This window comes from Mobula hypostoma, chromosome 22, assembly GCF_963921235.1.
Source record: "Mobula hypostoma chromosome 22, sMobHyp1.1, whole genome shotgun sequence".
NCBI lineage: Eukaryota > Metazoa > Chordata > Chondrichthyes > Myliobatiformes > Myliobatidae > Mobula > Mobula hypostoma.
Genome location: NC_086118.1, coordinates 18,500,267 through 18,517,556, shown reverse-complemented (window position 1 = coordinate 18,517,556; position 17,290 = coordinate 18,500,267). Strand labels below are relative to the sequence as shown.

Below are 17,290 nucleotides of genomic sequence, written 5' to 3'. Positions count from 1 at the left end.
GTGCATTTAAGAATGAATTCTTGAGCAATTACTTATTCAGTGACTTGAAATATCATCATGTCACCAATTATGTCTGTGCCTTTTTTATTTCATGCAACGATATTTCAGAAGTCCTCCATATTCATTGCAAATGTGAACTAAAATCAGCAGTATTTACAGTGAGCTTTTATGTTACAGACTATTCCTGGATGGTGTGAGCTGATATTAAAATCCCCAAGTATTGCAATAACTTTGTGTCTTTCAGGAAAAGTAAGCAATTCACTTACAAAACAAGAAATAGCATTTGCATTGTCTCAGCATCTCCATTAAATCATTTAAAGCTGAGATTCAGTTCTCATCTGCCCACTAAACCAACTCTTACTTTAGTGTACCCCTAAGTGGGCATCCTCAGTTAAGCTAGTTCTGAACTCATCAGTGAGGCCCAGTGTGTATCAATGTCCGATCAATTGTTAATGACAGGTTCTGCCTTGGCAACCAATTATGGCACATATCTAAATTTACCGGCCATGAAAGAATTTAAATATGTTTGAATATAATTAGTAAATCAGTTTATCATTACCACATGTACAGAAGACCAGTGATAAAAACTTGTCTTACAGGTCAATTCATTACAACAGTGCGTTGAGGAAGTAAAAGGTAAAACAATAACAGAACACAGAATAAAATATTACATTTTCGGAGAAAATGTGGTTCAGGCAGACAAAATGGTACAAGGTCATAACGAGGTAGATTGTGAGGTTAAGGGGCCACTTTATCATATTAGGGAACACGTTAATAGTCTTTTAACAGCGGGATACATGCTTTTAGGATTTTGTATTTTCTGCTTAATGGGTGTGTTGGGGGAGGGAGAAGAGTGAATGTCTAGGATGGGCAGGGTCTTTGATTATGTCGCCTGCTTTACCGGGGCAGCAAGAACTGTAGACTGAAATCATCAAGGGGAGGCTGGTTTCTGTGATGAGCTGAACTGGGTCTACAGCTCTGCAGTTTCTTGCGGTTACTGGCAGAAATGTTGTCATACCAAGTCATGATTCATCTGGGTGGGATGCTTTCTATGGTTCATCAATAAAAACTGGTGAAGATCGTAGGGGACATGCCAAATTTCTTTAGCCTGCCAAGGAAGCAAAGGCACTGGTGGGCTTTCTTGGCCATGGGATCCATGTGGCTGGACCAAGACAAGCCGATAGTCATATTCACTTCTAAGAGCATGAAACTCTCAACCTCAGCACTGTTGACCACAGGAGCATGTGTACTATAGTCCTTCTTAAAGTCAATGACTAGTTCTTTTGTTTCACTGACACTGAGGGAAAGATTATTGTCATGATAGCATGTCAGTAGGCCCTCTATCTCTTCCTGTACTCCACTTCATTACTGTATTTGAGCTACAACCCATTACATTGGTCTCATTTGGAAATTTGTCGTTGGGGTTACATCAGAAACTGGCCATGCAGTCATGATCTGTAGAGAGTAGAGAAGGGGGTTGAGGATGCAGCTTGTGAAGTTAGGGTCATAGAGCATTAGAGCACAAAAAGAGCCATTTCAGCTCATCTAGTACATGGCAGATGGTTATTCTGCCTTGTCTCATCAACCTGCACGTAGACCCTAGCTCTCTGTTCCCTTCCCTTCTATGTACTTTTCCAAACCAATATTGAGGTTAATTGGAGATGCCATTGCCTTTCCTACTGATTGAGATCTATTGGTCACGAAGTCAAGTTCCAAAGACAGGTGTTGAGCCTCAGGTTGAGGGGTTTAGTGATGAGTTTGCTTGGAATTATAGTACTGATGGCAGAGCTGTAATCATTAAGTAACAGTCTAACATACTGTAAGTGTCTCTACTGTCCAGAAGCTCCAGAGATGAGTATGTGCCTGGGAGATAGTGTCTACCATAGACTCGTGCTGGCAGTAGGTGAATTGCAGTGGGTCAAAATTGTCTGGGAGGGTGGAATTAATGCAAACCATGAGCAGCATCTTAAAACACTGTATGATGGTAGATGTCACTGGCATTGAGGCATGTTACCTTGTTTTCCTTAGGTACTGGGATGATGAAGGTAAGTAGGAACCTCATATTGAAGCAAAGAGAGGTTAAAAAAAAGTCTGCAAATACACCAGCAGCTGATTTGTGCAGAATCTAAGGAAAATGCCAAGGATATCATGTGAGCCGACTGCTTTCCCCAGACTTACTTTCCAGAAGACTGATCTTTTGTTCATAACGGTGGACTGTGAAGGCTGTTGGGGCGGAGATGACAGTGCAATCATCTTCTGTTTAAATGTGCATAGAATGCATTAAGCTCATCGAGAAGGGATGCAGTGCTGTCAGCAATACTGACGATCTTGTAACCTGTTATAGCATGTAAGCCCTGTCACAACTGTTAGCTTGTCTGGGATTCTATTTTGGGGTGATGTTGTCTATTGACATCCCAGACAGATTTATGGAAGTTGTGTCTTGTTTTCTTGTAACAGTCAAGATCACACTGCAGTCCTAAATTTCATTCAGGAAAGGATCTCCCAGTTCATCCATGGCTTCTAGTTTGGGATCTCTCTGACTGTCCTCTTTGGTACACAGTCCTCAAAAAACTTGTTGATAAAGACCTTGATGGAAGTGACATACTCATCTAGGCTGGCTGTTCAGTCTTTGAACATGGACCAGTGTATTCACTCAAAGTAGTTGTATAGTAGCTCAATTCCTCAGACCAACGTTGAATGACTTTCTGTACCAGATCCTCCTGTTACAGCTTCTGTTAGCATGCTGGGAGAAAGAGTACAGCTTGGTGGTCTGATTTACCAAAGTGTCGGTGACGCATGGCTCAGTAGACATTTTTGATGATTGTTTAGCTATGGTCAAGGGTGTCTGGACCCCTGGTGGAACAGAAGATATGCTGGTAGTGTGAAACATTCATAATTATTTATTTAAATTCAAAAATAAAAAATAGTCTTTGTTAATTCTTAAAATTGTTTAAAATATATTAAAAAATAAAACACAAAATCAATTCAATACATTCAAATTTTTGAGAAAGAAAGAAAATGGTCTTTTATTTACTCTTCACCTTTGCAGTCAATCTTAGCCATGCATTCCAATAGGTCCTCTGTGCCTGAGCTAAATCTGACTTGGGATTGGTTCAGTAGATAGGTCTGCAGTAGAAATACTGAAAAATCAGAAATTACTGCTGGACTGAATGGAGAGTCTGAGCGAAGCAAAATCAGAAAGTCACTTCACATCTATAAACTTCTGCATTAATACAGACATAAATGCCGAAAATGTTGAACAGTATTGGCAGTATTTCTGTGAAAGTTTCAAAACTTTTTTTTAATCTTAAGAGTGTACTGCAGCCAAATAATTTATTTTAAAATGTTATTTTTTATTATATAATGGAAGAAAATGAAACAATCAAGTCGATCATAGCATAATTCATTAACTGCAAAGAGATTAATGAACAACTAATGTAACACACATAAAAGTTGCTGGTGAACGCAGCAGGCCAGGCAGCATCTCTAGGAAGAGGTGCAGTCGACATTTCAGGCCAAGACCCTTCGTCAGGACTCATGTACTTGTACTTGTAATGTACTTCCCTAATTTTAGTTTGAAGATAAATATTGTTCAGATCACTTGTGTGGAAAGTGTCCTATTCCTTTGACAAATTCATGAGAAGGAAGTCATGGCCATTATTCTCATCAATTGGACGCCATCTCTTACAAAGCTGCAAACAAGTTTCATCACTGGAGTGGGCATTGAAGAAAACTAACCTTAAGATCAACTTTGAGAATGTAATCACCAAGCCATGGCTGAAATATTTCTGATCTTCATTCATTGTCCTAAAATACTTCTGAACACTATTCATTGTCTCCTATCCCACTTATTTTAGTAGTTTCTGATTCTGTACACCCCTAGTTGAATTAATTTGATCTCTATTCCATTAAGTGATTAGTCTTACTGCGATGGAACTCCAACAAAAGTTGTGCCGCAGGGCCATTTGCTTTTCAACTTGCTTTTTCATTAAGGATCTCTTGTGCACCTTGAAAGGGAAATAGCTTTGTATTGGGAAGAAGCAAGCCATTTTAACATCGTTGAGTTTAATGGCAATTTTCTGACAAGCAAACATGATTGGTAATGCCGAACATTTAAGACAACAGTGGAGGTGGATCTCCTACGGCACTGCAAACAATACAGAGCTGAGAACTAGTGAAGTGCAATGGAGTCGAGAATTCTCTGAACAATCTGTTGTGGGCTTGCCTTCTAAATAACAAAGTAAATCAAAAATGATCAATGAAAACTGATATATCAATAATTGTAAAATAATAACAACTGCCTTTGCTGTGTAAATTTTAAATGTTTATATTGTGGCAGAATTTTGTGATACTCTGTTAATCATTCATTTCTTTGTTGTGATTGATGTCCTTGTTTTTAATTATAAATACACTCACTTCTGTCTTTTACTTATTATGACAAATGGTTTGAAATATCTACATTGTTTAAGTATTAATGATTTCTCCACCACACTATATTCACTAGCTAGCAGTTGGGATGAATAACTAATATATTTTGTTGGTCTGGTCCCAAGTTGATTTGTGGCTCCTATGCTGGTGAATAAATTTACAGAAATTGGTTTTCTAAATCTCACGAGTTTGTGGAAAGATTAATGTGTTGTTATATTGCTTAAGTGTATTAAAAAGGAAAGAACAGCTGCTTTTAAGGTAGGGTCATTTTAATTCAGACTCAAAGCAAGTAAGTAGTATTCATAAGTCAGCTGCCTGTATCCTCACTAATTTATCCAAGCAAGTGACTTACAATCTGAACTATCTACAGAATTTTAAATGGAATAATCTATATAAACACCAAATTCACACAAAGCATTCTTGTAGATTCCATTTTCCATCACAAGATTCCCCATAGAGAAAATAAAAATGTTTATGTCACCTACATTTGCAATGATTTGCATATATCACGACTGTAATACAATCACCGACAAAATGGTAAAAATGCAAATGTTTGCTATATTCAGTTATGACATTTTTGTACCTTTCAAGACAGTTATTATATAAAGATGCAATTATTAAACAATTAAAATGTTTATCGATGTATAATTTGCCAGCATTTATTTTTGCTTTACCCCTTCTTTCTTTGCTTTGTAGGTAACCATCACCATAATTACAATCACCTGGGATTGATCAGTCCCACTCAAACTCCCACTAATGGTGAGTACAAAGTTGATACACTGCTGAAGGATAGGATCCAACTTAGTAAGGGTTTTCCTCATACCTTGTTCTTTATGATAGCAGGGGAAAACGTTTTCGTGTAAATATCCGGGATGGAGTGGGCCCATGGACTAACTTTAAACTCATTTAATTTTAAAATTCAAACAGCAGTTAGGAATTGATAAGATGCCAATATTTGCTCAGTCCTCTTTTTCAGCTTTCTTGACCTAAGTTCAGCATTTCTTCATGCTAGAATTCAGGTAAATATGAAGAATGATATGCATCAATATGGACACTTGTCCCCATTGTGACCCCAATTTTTTCTAAAGCAACAGTATTTTAAAGTGGATATACGATTGCGTTCTAAGACTAGGAGAGTAATCCACCGGTCCTCCAGGTTCAGAAGTTCAGCTCAGGGCCGACAGCCCTGACTGGTAAAATAAAATTGTAATGGAACAGCAATGAAGGATCCAAATGGGATCTTCACTGCTGCCCTAAATGCCAGCAGCATAATGGCAAAATAAAGAAAGATACTATTGCATTGTAGGAAAACTGAACAGAACTTTTGCACATAGCAAGTTCTGAAAACAATGACATTAATACAAAGATAATTGACAGTCAATTTAATGTAGAAGCTCGGTATTGCCTAGTTAAACTTACCGGGAAGTTTAATGATTATCTACATGCCGGAAATGTTTCTGTACTGTAGTCTTAACAGCTTCTTGCACTAATGAATCTGTGTTCTTACCAAGCTATACATTTTTGGTATAATAATAGAAACATAGAAAATAGGTGCAGGAGTAGGCCATTTGGCCCTTCGAGCCTGCACCGCCATTTATTATGATCATGGCTGATCATCCAACTCAGAACCCTGCACCAGCCTTCCCTCCATACCCCCTGATCCCCGTAGCCACAAGGGCCATATCTAACTCCCTCTTAAATATAGCCAATGAACTGGCCTCAACTGTTTCCTGTGGCAGAGAATTCCACAGATTCACCACTCTCTGTATGAAGAAGTTTTTCCTAATCTCGGTCCTAAAAGGCTTCCCCTTTATCCTCAAACTGTGACCCCTCGTTCTGGACTTCCCCAACATCGGGAACAATCTTCCTGCATCTAGCCTGTCCAATCCCTTTAGGATTTTATACGTTTCAATCCGATCCCCCCCTCAATCTTCTAAATTCCAACGAGTACAAGCCCAGTTCATCCAGTCTTTCTTCATATGAAAGTCCTGCCATCCCAGGAATCAATCTGGTGAACCTTCTTTGTACTCCCTCTATGGCAAGAATGTCTTTCCTCAGATTAGGGGATCAAAACTGCACACAATACTCCAGGTGTGGTCTCACCAAGGCCTTGTACAACTGCAGTAGTACCTCCCTGCTCCTGTACTCGAATCCTCTAGCTATAAATGCCAGCATACCATTCGCCTTTTTCACCACCTGCTGTACCTGCATGCCCACTTTCAATGACTGGTGTATAATGATACCCAGGTCTCGTTGCACCTCCCCTTTTCCTAATTGCCCACCATTCAGATAATAATCTGTTTTCCTATTTTTGCCACCAAAGTGGATAACTTCACATTTATCCACATTAAGTTGCATCTGCCATGAATTTGCCCACTCACCCAACCTATCCAAGTCACTCTGCATCCTCTTAGCATCCTCCTCACAGCTAACACTGCCGCCCAGCTTCATGTCATCCGCAAACTTGGAGATGCTGCATTTAATTCCCTCATCCAAGTCATTAATATATATTGTAAACAACTGGGGTCCCAGCACTGAGCCTTGCGGTACCCCACTAGTCACTGCCTGCCATTCTGAAAAGGTCCCATTTATTCCCACTCTTTGCTTCCTGTCTGCTAACCAATTCTCTATCCACATCAATACCTTACCACCAATACCGTGTGCTTTAAGTTTGCACACTAATCTCCTGTGTGGGACCTTGTCAAAAGCCTTTTGAAATTCCAAATATACCACATCCACTGGTTCTCCCCTATCCACTCTACTAGTTACATCCTCAAAAAATTCTATGAGATTCGTCAGACATGATTTTCCTTTTACAAATCCATGCTGACTTTGTCCGATGATTTCACTGCTTTCCAAATGTGCTGTTATCACATCTTTGATAACTGACTCCAGCAGTTTCCCCACCACCGACGTTAGGCTAACCGGTCTATAATTCCCCAGTTTCTCTCTCCCTCCTTTTTTAAAAAGTGGGGTTACATTAGCCACCCTCCAATCCTCAGGAGGAACTAGTCCAGAATCTAAGGAGTTTTGAAAAATTATCACTAATGCATCCACTATTTCTTGGGCTACTTCCTTAAGCACTCTGGGATGCAGACCATCTGGCCCTGGGGATTTATCTGCCTTTAATCCCTTCAATTTACCCAACACCACTTCCCTACTAATATGTATTTCGCTCAGTTCCTCCATCTCACTGGACCCTCTGTCCCCTACTATTTCTGGAAGATTATTTATGTCCTCCTTAGTGAAGACAGAACCAAAGTAATTATTCAATTGGTCTGCCGTGTCCTTGCTCCCCATAATCAATTCACCTGTTTCTGTCTGTAGGGGACCTACATTTGTCTTTACCAGTCTTTTCCTTTCTACATATCTATAAAAGCTTTTACAGTTAGTTTTTATGTTCCCTGCCAGTTTTCTTTCATAATCTTTTTTCCCCTTCCTAATTAAGCCCTTTGCTCTCCTCTGCTGAACTCTGAATTTTTTCCAGTCCTCAGGTCAGCCACTTTTTCTGGCTAATTTGTATGTTTCTTCTTTGGAATTGATACTATCCCTAATTTCTCTTGTCAGCCATGGGTGCACTACCTTCCTTGATTTATTCTTTTGCCAACTGGGATGAACAATTGTTGTAGTTCATCCATGCAACCTTTAAATGCTTGCCATTGCATATCCACCGTCAATCCTTTAAGTGTCATTTGCCAGTCTATCTTAGCTAATTCACGTCTCATACCTTCAAAATTACCCCTCTTTAAGTTCAGAACCTTTGTTTCTGAATTAACTATGTCACTCTCCATCTTAATGAAGAATTCCACCATATTATGGTCACTCTTACCCAAGGGGCCTCTCACGACAAGATTACTAATTAACCCTTCCTCATGGCTCAAAACCCAGTCTAGAATAGCCTGCTCTCTAGTTGGTTCCTCGACATGTTGGTTCAAAAAACCATCCCGCATACATTCCAAGAAATCCTCTTCCTCAGCACATTTACCAATTTGGTTCACCCAATCTACATGTAGATTGAAGTCACCCATTATAACTGCTGTTCCTTTATTGCACACATTTCTAATTTCCTGTTTAATACCATCTCCGACCTCACTGCTACTGTTAGGTGGCCTGTACACAACTCCCACCAGTGTTTTCTGCCCCTTAGTTTTACGCAGCTCTACCCATATCGATTCCACATCTTCCCAGCTTATGTCCTTCCTTTCTATTGTGTTAATCTCATCTTTAACCAGCAACGCACCCCACCTCCTTTTCTTTCATGTCTATCCCTCCTGAATATTGAATATCCCTGAATGTTGAGCTCCCATCCTTGGTCACCCTGGAGCCATGTCTCTGTGATCCCAACCATATCATAATCATTAATAACAATCTGCACTTTCAATTCATCCACCTTGTTACAAATGCTCCTTGCATTGACACGCAAAGCCTTCAGGTGCTCTTTTACAACTCTCTTAGCCCTTATACAAATACGTTGAAAAGTGGCCCTTTTTGATGCTTGCCCTGGATTTGTCGGCCTGCCACTTTTACTTTTCTCCTTACTACTTTTTGCTTCTACCCTCACTTTACACCCCTCTGTCTCTCTGCACTGGTTCCCATTCCCCTGTTGTGAACTAACCTCCTCTCGCCTAGCCTCTTTAATTTGATTCCCACCCCCCAACCATTCTAGTTTAAAGTCACCTCAGTAGCCCTCGCTAATCTCCCTGCCAGGATATTGTCCCCCTAGGATTCAAGTGTAACCCGTCCTTTTTGTACAGGTCACGCCTGCGCCAAAAGAGGTCCCAATGATCCAAAAACTTGAATCCCTGCCTCCTGCTCCAATCCCTCAGCCACGCATTTATCCTCCACCTCATCGCATTCTTGCTCTCACTGTCGCCTGGCACAGGCAGTAATCCCGAGATTACTACCTTTGCGGTCCTTTTTCTCAACTCCCTTCCTAGCTCCCTATATTCTCCTTTCAGGACCTCTAATAATAATAATAAGTTCTTAAATTATTTATATACTACACCTAATACTTTGGGGAAATTCCTACAACACCTGATGAAGCCTATTATAATCACCCTATGTATTAACAATCAAAAAAGAACAGTCACCATTCTCAAAATAAACAAAGCCATTTTCCAGAGCGACTCTCTAAGCCACTACAGTTTTTTCTAGCTTTCAACTCACACTCTAATTTACTGAATTTCGATAAAGATTGGATATTAAATCAGAGACAACCAAATGAATTATACCTCAACACACCTCTATACATGGACAATTTGAAATGAAATGCTCTTTCATCAGTGAGCCTAAAACAATTAATTCAAATAGAAGAACTATTTTCTGAAGCTACAATCATGAACTTTGGACCCAATAAGTGCAGAAAATTAAACATAAAGAAAGGTACAATAGAGCTAGTAGAATACAAAGCATAGCAGCAGGATGCAGTACAACTCATTGATGAATATGAAACATCTAAGTACAGTATCTGGATGCCAAAAAACAAAGAAAATAGATCATAGTATAATAAAGGGAAACTTTTGAAAGAATTTTCAAGGCTTAATAAAATCTGCCAAACAGAGCTCAATAGTAAAAATTACACAAGGTTAAAATTACCAGGAAGCGTTCCTTGTGGCAATACAGGACCAGGTGGTTAACACAAAAAAATGATCAAAAATACATGATGAAAGACCAAAAAAATTCAAGATGATATATGCTGAAAATGCAAAGAGAATCCAGAAGCAATATCCAACGGTAGTTTAATTCAATCTGATTTCTTACACAGGCACAATCAAGTGGCAAACATCGTTCATGAAAATCTTCTTTTAAAATACAAACTTATACTTTAAATATAAGCCTGATCCAGTTTCAGAGGCAGGGTCCTTTAAATTATATTACGACTGGTACATTGTTACAGTTAGGGCAATCCATGATAACCATTCAGATATAATATTACAGGAACAACTTACTTAAGCAAGAACAACTTAATAGATATAAGTATTCCAAACACACACAACATACAGAAATCAATAAGTGAAAAACAGCAGAAATATGATGAAATAGAAGAGGAAATTGTAAGACTATGGAACATGTACGAGGTATACAATGTTCTAACAGTATTAACAGAGATTGATAGGTATCTGAGTAGCCAGGGCATCAAAGGTTATGGTGAGAAGGCGGGCGAGTGGGACTAAATGGGAGAATGGATCAGCTCATGATAAAATGGTAGAGCAGACTCGATGGGCCGAATGGCCGACTTCTGCTCCTTTGTCTTATGGTCTTATTATCTACAACAGGTATTATTTCAAAGTCACTATGCAATAGCATTAAACAATTAAGCCTACACCTCAATATTTATATAAACCTACAGAGAGCCGCAATGCTGAACACCACTAGAATAGTCCAAAAGATCCTATCAATTGGCAATGTGTATGCTTGGCTGTGCTCGTAACTCAGGTTTTACCAGCTTGAGCTGAGAAATAAATAAAAAAATATAATAATAATAATAATAATAATATAATAACTTCATAGAGCACTTTTCATACAGTTGATGTAGTTCAAAGTGCTTTACAATGGGATAAAGGTACAAACATGAGGACAAAAGGATGTCTGTTAAAAGTAAGTTTAAATAAATAGGTTTTGTGCCAGTGTCTAAAAGTGTCAGCTGAGTCTGCATTCCTCATAGTTTTAGGCATTGAATTCTACAGTTTGTGAGTGTAAGTTCATAAAAGCTGGCCTGCAATTATCTTTTGAGGGAGATGGTTTAGATTTAAGAGACAGGCGGAAGAAGACCTGAGAGGTTGAGCAGGATTATAAAATGGAAACAATTCTGTAAGGTACTCTGGTCCTAGACTATTAAGAGCTTTAAAACAAGTAAGAGAATTTCAAAATCAATTCTAAAAGATACAGGAAGCCAATGCAGAGTAGCTGGTATGAGAGTGATGTGTTCTCTCATCCTGGTTTTAGTTATAAGTTTAGCAGCGGTATTCTAAATGAATTGAAGTTGTCAATAGTAAAAAGTGCAGTACGTGTAACCTCGTCTATTTGATATAAAGGCATGTGTTAGTGCTTCAGCATCATTGCGTGACAGAAATGAACATACATTTGCAATATTTCTTAAGTGCAAAGCTGCTACTCTAGTCACTTCCTTGATGTGGGATTTAAAATTAAAATCTGAATCTAGGATAACAAAGCTCTAAGTACAGTTATTATCAAAGTATGTAACTATGTACAATTTTGAAATTTGTCTTCTTACAGGCAACCACAAAAACAAAGAACCCAATAGAACACATTAAAAAAACGTTATCAAATGCTCGATGTGAGAGGAAAAAAAGAACAAATCGTGCAAGCAATAAAATGTAAACAAATAGCACTCAAAACTGAAGTTTATGAAAGTGAGTCCGCAGCCATGAAGCCAGTTCATTGCTGCAGCCGGTCCAGGAGCCTATTAGTTGCAGGCCACAGCCTCAGTTCCTCACAGGGACAAGTAAAGCTCATGGAGCTGTGAGCTGAACACCAGCCCATCCCTTGCCTCTGGCCCTGACACCCCAACCTTTTCAATTCGGCCCTGCTCTTAAATCAGACAAACATCAGTTCATTCCCTGCTCTCAGGCCCAGGCTCTGACACTTTGATTCGGCCTCAGGTCTGCTCCACCGATGGCCAAACATCGGCCTGTACCTCGCTCTCAGGCTCATGCCCCAACCGCTTAGATTTGGCCCGAACCCACCACAGCACCTTCAGGACTCCAGATCACCAAAACCTCCAGAATAGTGCAGAAATGCCAGGTCGTACAGGCAGTTCAAAAGCACAACTCCAAAAGGGAAGTTACAGGCTATTGATTGCAGTAAATCAATACATGCAGGCTAGTTACTTCTGATTTACAAGGGCAGCCAAGTTCCCAAGTTTATCAAAGGTTTATTTCTTTTCAATTTGGGACCAACCAAAAGGATTTCAATTTTATCTTCATTTTGTTTTAGGAATCGTGATACTTACACTTATTATTCCGCTTTAAAGATTGCTTCATACTTGGCCTTTTATTTTCTACGTTACACAGGGTTACGTTTTTTTAACTCCAAAACATAAAGCTATTTGAAAGAAAAACACAGGAGTCATGTACTTGTGTACATTTAGCTTTTATTTTATTGAGGCACTCACTTATGATGTGGTGTAATGACGTGTGCCATTCACATACTTTTACATATAACCCATAATGAATTATGTAAACAACAAAGAATGATTAATCAAACAATATGTTAACAATATTACTTAAATGTTGCTGATATATTAAACACACACTCCATCCTGCTTACTCAATAGATAATGTATCTCAACTATATACACAATAAACTATATAATATGACTACTATATAGACATCCATTGCATAGTAAGTTTTAAATTGCCCAGCCAGTCTTAAAGATTTAATCACTGTGGTGGATTTGTTACTCTTGTGGGATATTGCCTTTCATGACAGGGTGGGGGTTACTCTGCTTGGCAGGAGAGGTGTGGCTGTAAAGCAATCTCAGGTTCTGGGACTTACTCCATGATGATTTTAAGAGTTGACTCTGGGACTGCAGAAAGTTGTTCTAATAGCTCTGGGCACCTTTCTTCTCGAACAATTGACTCTGCTCTCTTCAACTGTTTGATGTGTTGTATCCAGATGACATCAGACGCAGTCATCTCTGTGTAGAAAAGTTGTCCAGTTCTGTTCTTAATTTTTCCAAGTGCCCACTTTTGACCACCTCTGTAGTCCTTCATCTGCTTGCCCAGGAATGAGATATTGAACCCCCTTGCTTGAAAGCCTTCTACTTGAGTCAACGGTTAGAACTGCATTCTCATTCTGATATTGTGTTAGAGGAGATCCAAACGTGAGTGCAAGAACGACCCACGGACAGCATAGTTGGTGAGTTGTTTTGTTGTAGAGTGTGCTGCATTACGATATGCAAGGAGGAAATTGGCAGGCTTCTGATTCAGTGTTAGTGTAGTATGTTTTACTCATGTTGCTTGCAATATGTTCTTTAGACTCTGGACAAACTTGTCCAACAGGCTGAGTGGTATGGTGCAGATGTAATATGTCTTGTTCAATTCGTTTTCAGGAATGACTGAAACTATTCTGCAACAAAGTATTGTCCATTGTCACTGATAAAGTGTTCTGGATCACCAGCCCTTGAGAAGAGGCTTCCCAACACATCAGCAGTGTGTGACACTGTAGGGGAGGCTGTTGGGAATACCTCTGGCCATATTCTAGCTGCATCCACTACCACCAAGAAATGGTGTGCACGTGAAGGTTCTGGCCAAATCCATATGAATCCTCTGCCAGGGAAATGCAGGTCATTCCTGGGGATGGAGAGGCACTGCTCTTGGCACTTTCTGGATGTGTTGGCATCCTGAACAGTGCATGCAAGCTGCTCGATCTTCTGATCTATCCTAGGCTACCAGGCAAAGCAAATGGTGGATGGATCTGCAGTCAGGTAGTCGTTGTCTTAGCCAATCCCACCCTCACAATGCTGCCCCTCCTGTTTTTACCACATACAAACCCAACATGGCTTGTTGGTTGTTGTATTTCACTGTTAAAAATGCCATTCCCACAAGAGTTATCTTTTCTCCAGTATAAGATCTTAGCAGGATATCTGCAGACTTAATTTAAATGTCTTTGAAATGCTATTCAAACTTATTTTGTGGAATGACTGAAACAGCTCAACCAGTGTCCACTTCCATTTTAATTAATTTCCTAGTCACTTCTGTTGTAAGCCATATTGCTTGTCTATTGTTACTTTTCACATTGTAACTCTTAAGGCTACTCAGTCCTGTGTCACTCTCTTCATTAAAATAATTTTCATCAACTGCATGCAGATTAGTGCTCTCTTTGAAACTGCAACATTACTTGGTATCTTTTTCTGTTCCCTGTGCAGCCCATTTACTTTTATCTACCAAACATGCTCTTTCTATGAGCCCTACTTTGTTGCATTTTCTGCAGATTTTGCCTTTAAACTTCATTGGTCTGATGTATATGATTCCCTGCCTCAACAATAACAGAATTTATTCAGGCAGGCAGGTTTCTGTTTAGACATTGCAATTTTGTTCACGTTCACATTCATTCCTGCCTGCAACTCAATTGCACCTATGGCTACATCCATAATATTAGCAGAGCTCATTTCAGCTGGATTGGTTGGAGCAATTCAACTTCTACCCAAACTGTATGCTCTTCCACCAATTGCACTCAGTAAAGCTGCCACTCATTTCTCATCCGCTGTTCCATTTGCTTCAAAGTACTGCTCAACCTGTTTAGTAAGCATAACCCAGTTATCTCTTGTGCAATCAAACGTGACTATCTTTTCAATGTAGCCAGCCATTATGTCTTTTTTACTACTTATTATTATCACCTGGTACTCACTATTTATGAAACCATCAATTTTGTCCGTTTCCTACTTTTTTTAACTCCTGTCTTTCTCTCCCCCTTCTGAAGAAGAAAAAGCATGCTACGCTTTGTCTTTAACTCGAATGTCTCTATGTCCCCTTCCGAAGAAAAAAAAGTACTGCACTTTTTTTTTAACTCGAACGTCTCACTGCACTGCAGCAGGTACGTAGTTGCCTCGGGTTCATTTTAAAAGTTACTCGTCACCACTATTATGTTTTGTAACTCCAAAATATAAAAACTAATTGAAAGAAAAACACCGGACCCAGAGATAATTCATGCACGTTTAACTTTACTTTTAGTGAGGCACTCTTTTATGACATGGTGACATAATGGTGTATGCCATTCATGTGCTTTTACATTTAACCCAGAAGAATTATGTATGACTCTCTTGGCCATGGCATCGTGTGGCTGGACCAGGAGAGTCTATTGGTGTTGTTCACTCCTAGCATTGTTGGAGTTTTGGAATTTCTCTGCGGTTTAATATTGAAAAGCTCAGAAATACAAAGCAGGACAAAGTACTTTCACCAATGAAACAGCAGCTTCAACAGTTTCGCCAGTAACAACATTTAAATATTCACTGGTCATTACAATTGCGGATATTAGAATAAATTGTGGGAAATGTTTGATACAGAAATCTGAGAGTAAAATTGATGGGATAAGGTTTTTTAAAAGAGGAAAAGCAAGCAGACATAAGAGTTTAATATGTTCCATGGATATTCAGAAACTTAGGTTTATGCTTTTGCTGGAAACATTAAATGAACTTTTAATGAAGATGCATACACATTGACAAAAGGAGTCTCTAGACTGTTGTATTTAGCAGCTACCAGTGTTCCATAGGGTTACCTTGCTCTTCAGGTTCCTCAGGGGCCAAGCTGATAACTTCATCACTAGGAAGCTGTTTACACAGAGCTTTGCTATTTTATTGGAATGTTTCAATTCACAAATTCATAGTTACTCATCATGGAAAATAGGCCCTTTATCTAACTCACCCATGCAAACCAAGATGTTTGCCTACTCTAAACCCATTTGCCTGTGATTGGTCTATGTTATTCAAAACTTTTGCTATCCATGTAGCTGTCCAACTGTCTTTTAAACATTGTAATTGTACCAGCCACTACCATAACCTTTGGTATCCCATTCTATGTATCCACCTTTGTGTGAAATATTGTCCCTCAGATCAGCTTAAAATCTTCCTCTCTCACTTTACACCTTTACCTTCTCATTTTAGGCTTCACTACAGCAGGGGGAAAGAACTGTGACTATCTGTACTATCTATGCCTCTCATAATTATAATAATCCTCCATAAGGGCACCCTTAACCTCCTTCGCTCCAAGCTATTCAGTCTCTCTTAATAACTGGAGATCTCCAGTCTAGGCAACTTTCCTAGGAATCTTCCTTGCATTTCTCTAGCTCAGGGGTACCGCCGACCGGTTTAATATTGACAATATTCTTGCGGACTGGCCAGCGGGGGGGGGGGGGGTTCAAGTAGGGTTGCCAACTTTCTCACTCCCAAATAAGGCTCAAAAGTAGCAGTCAAATACGGGACATTTGTGTTTCCCCGAGAAAGACTACCATGACCATGAAGCCTTGCGGGGGCACCTGTGTGCACATGCATGACGTGCACATACATGATGTACGCATGCGTGTACGTGCCAATACTTTTCTACAGATTGGTTTTGGCTTGATCTTCCCGATTCTGTTAAGTGAAACTACACTGTACATACATTATTTCTACTTCATATAGGCTGTGTATTTATCATATCATTCCTGCTTTTACCATATGTTAGTGTTATTTTAGGTTTTATGTGTTACTTGCTATGACTTGGTAGGTTATTTCAAGTTCAACAGTGCGTGACAGAGAATGAGCAAAGGGGCAGCTGACTCATATCATTTCATATCGCCAAATCATATAATTTCCTCGCGTCCTGGTAGCATATGCATTGCAGCCCGGTGGTTGGGGACCACTGCTCTAGCTTACTCACATCATTCCTCTGGTGTGGTGAACAGAAACGCACATGATACCAGCCAATTGTCCAACTGTAACATGACGCTATAGTCAATGCCTCGGCAGATGAAGGTAAGTATGCCACATGCCTTCTTCAGCACTCTACCTGTGTCAGCACGTTCAGAGAACAATGAACTTGTACTCAGTGGTCACACTGTGCAGTAACACTACCCAGGGTTAGAGTAAGAGAGACTATTATTCAAATCAATCTGGCAGCCACAACAGGGCTGAAGTGTGTACATTTCCAGATCATTACATTGGAATATTTATGATAAAAATTATTAATGATATGCTGTTTTCAGGCTATGCACAAAATTCTGTTAATACATAAAAATAATTAGGCAAGTTGCACTCAGCAACTTTGTTTTTTTCCATCTTTTTCGTTCTGTCATCAAGACCAGCCTTGCCATTATGGTCATGGATTGCAGAATAAGTTAGAAGTGGTCCGACAGCATCAGCAGA

The 17,290-nt window shown here is 39.5% G+C and overlaps 1 protein-coding gene across 2 annotated transcripts in view; it reads left to right on the top strand.

Annotated features, from left to right (window-relative positions):
- The window catches only part of LOC134336489 (protein shisa-6-like), a 562,742-nt gene that overhangs the window by 490,799 nt on the left and 54,653 nt on the right, over positions 1-17,290 (top strand). For both annotated transcript variants that reach the window (XM_063030757.1, XM_063030756.1), the window contains exon 5: positions 5,125-5,187. In XM_063030757.1, the coding sequence (XP_062886827.1) occupies positions 5,125-5,187 (63 nt within the window). The remainder of the gene's footprint in view (positions 1-5,124; positions 5,188-17,290) is intronic.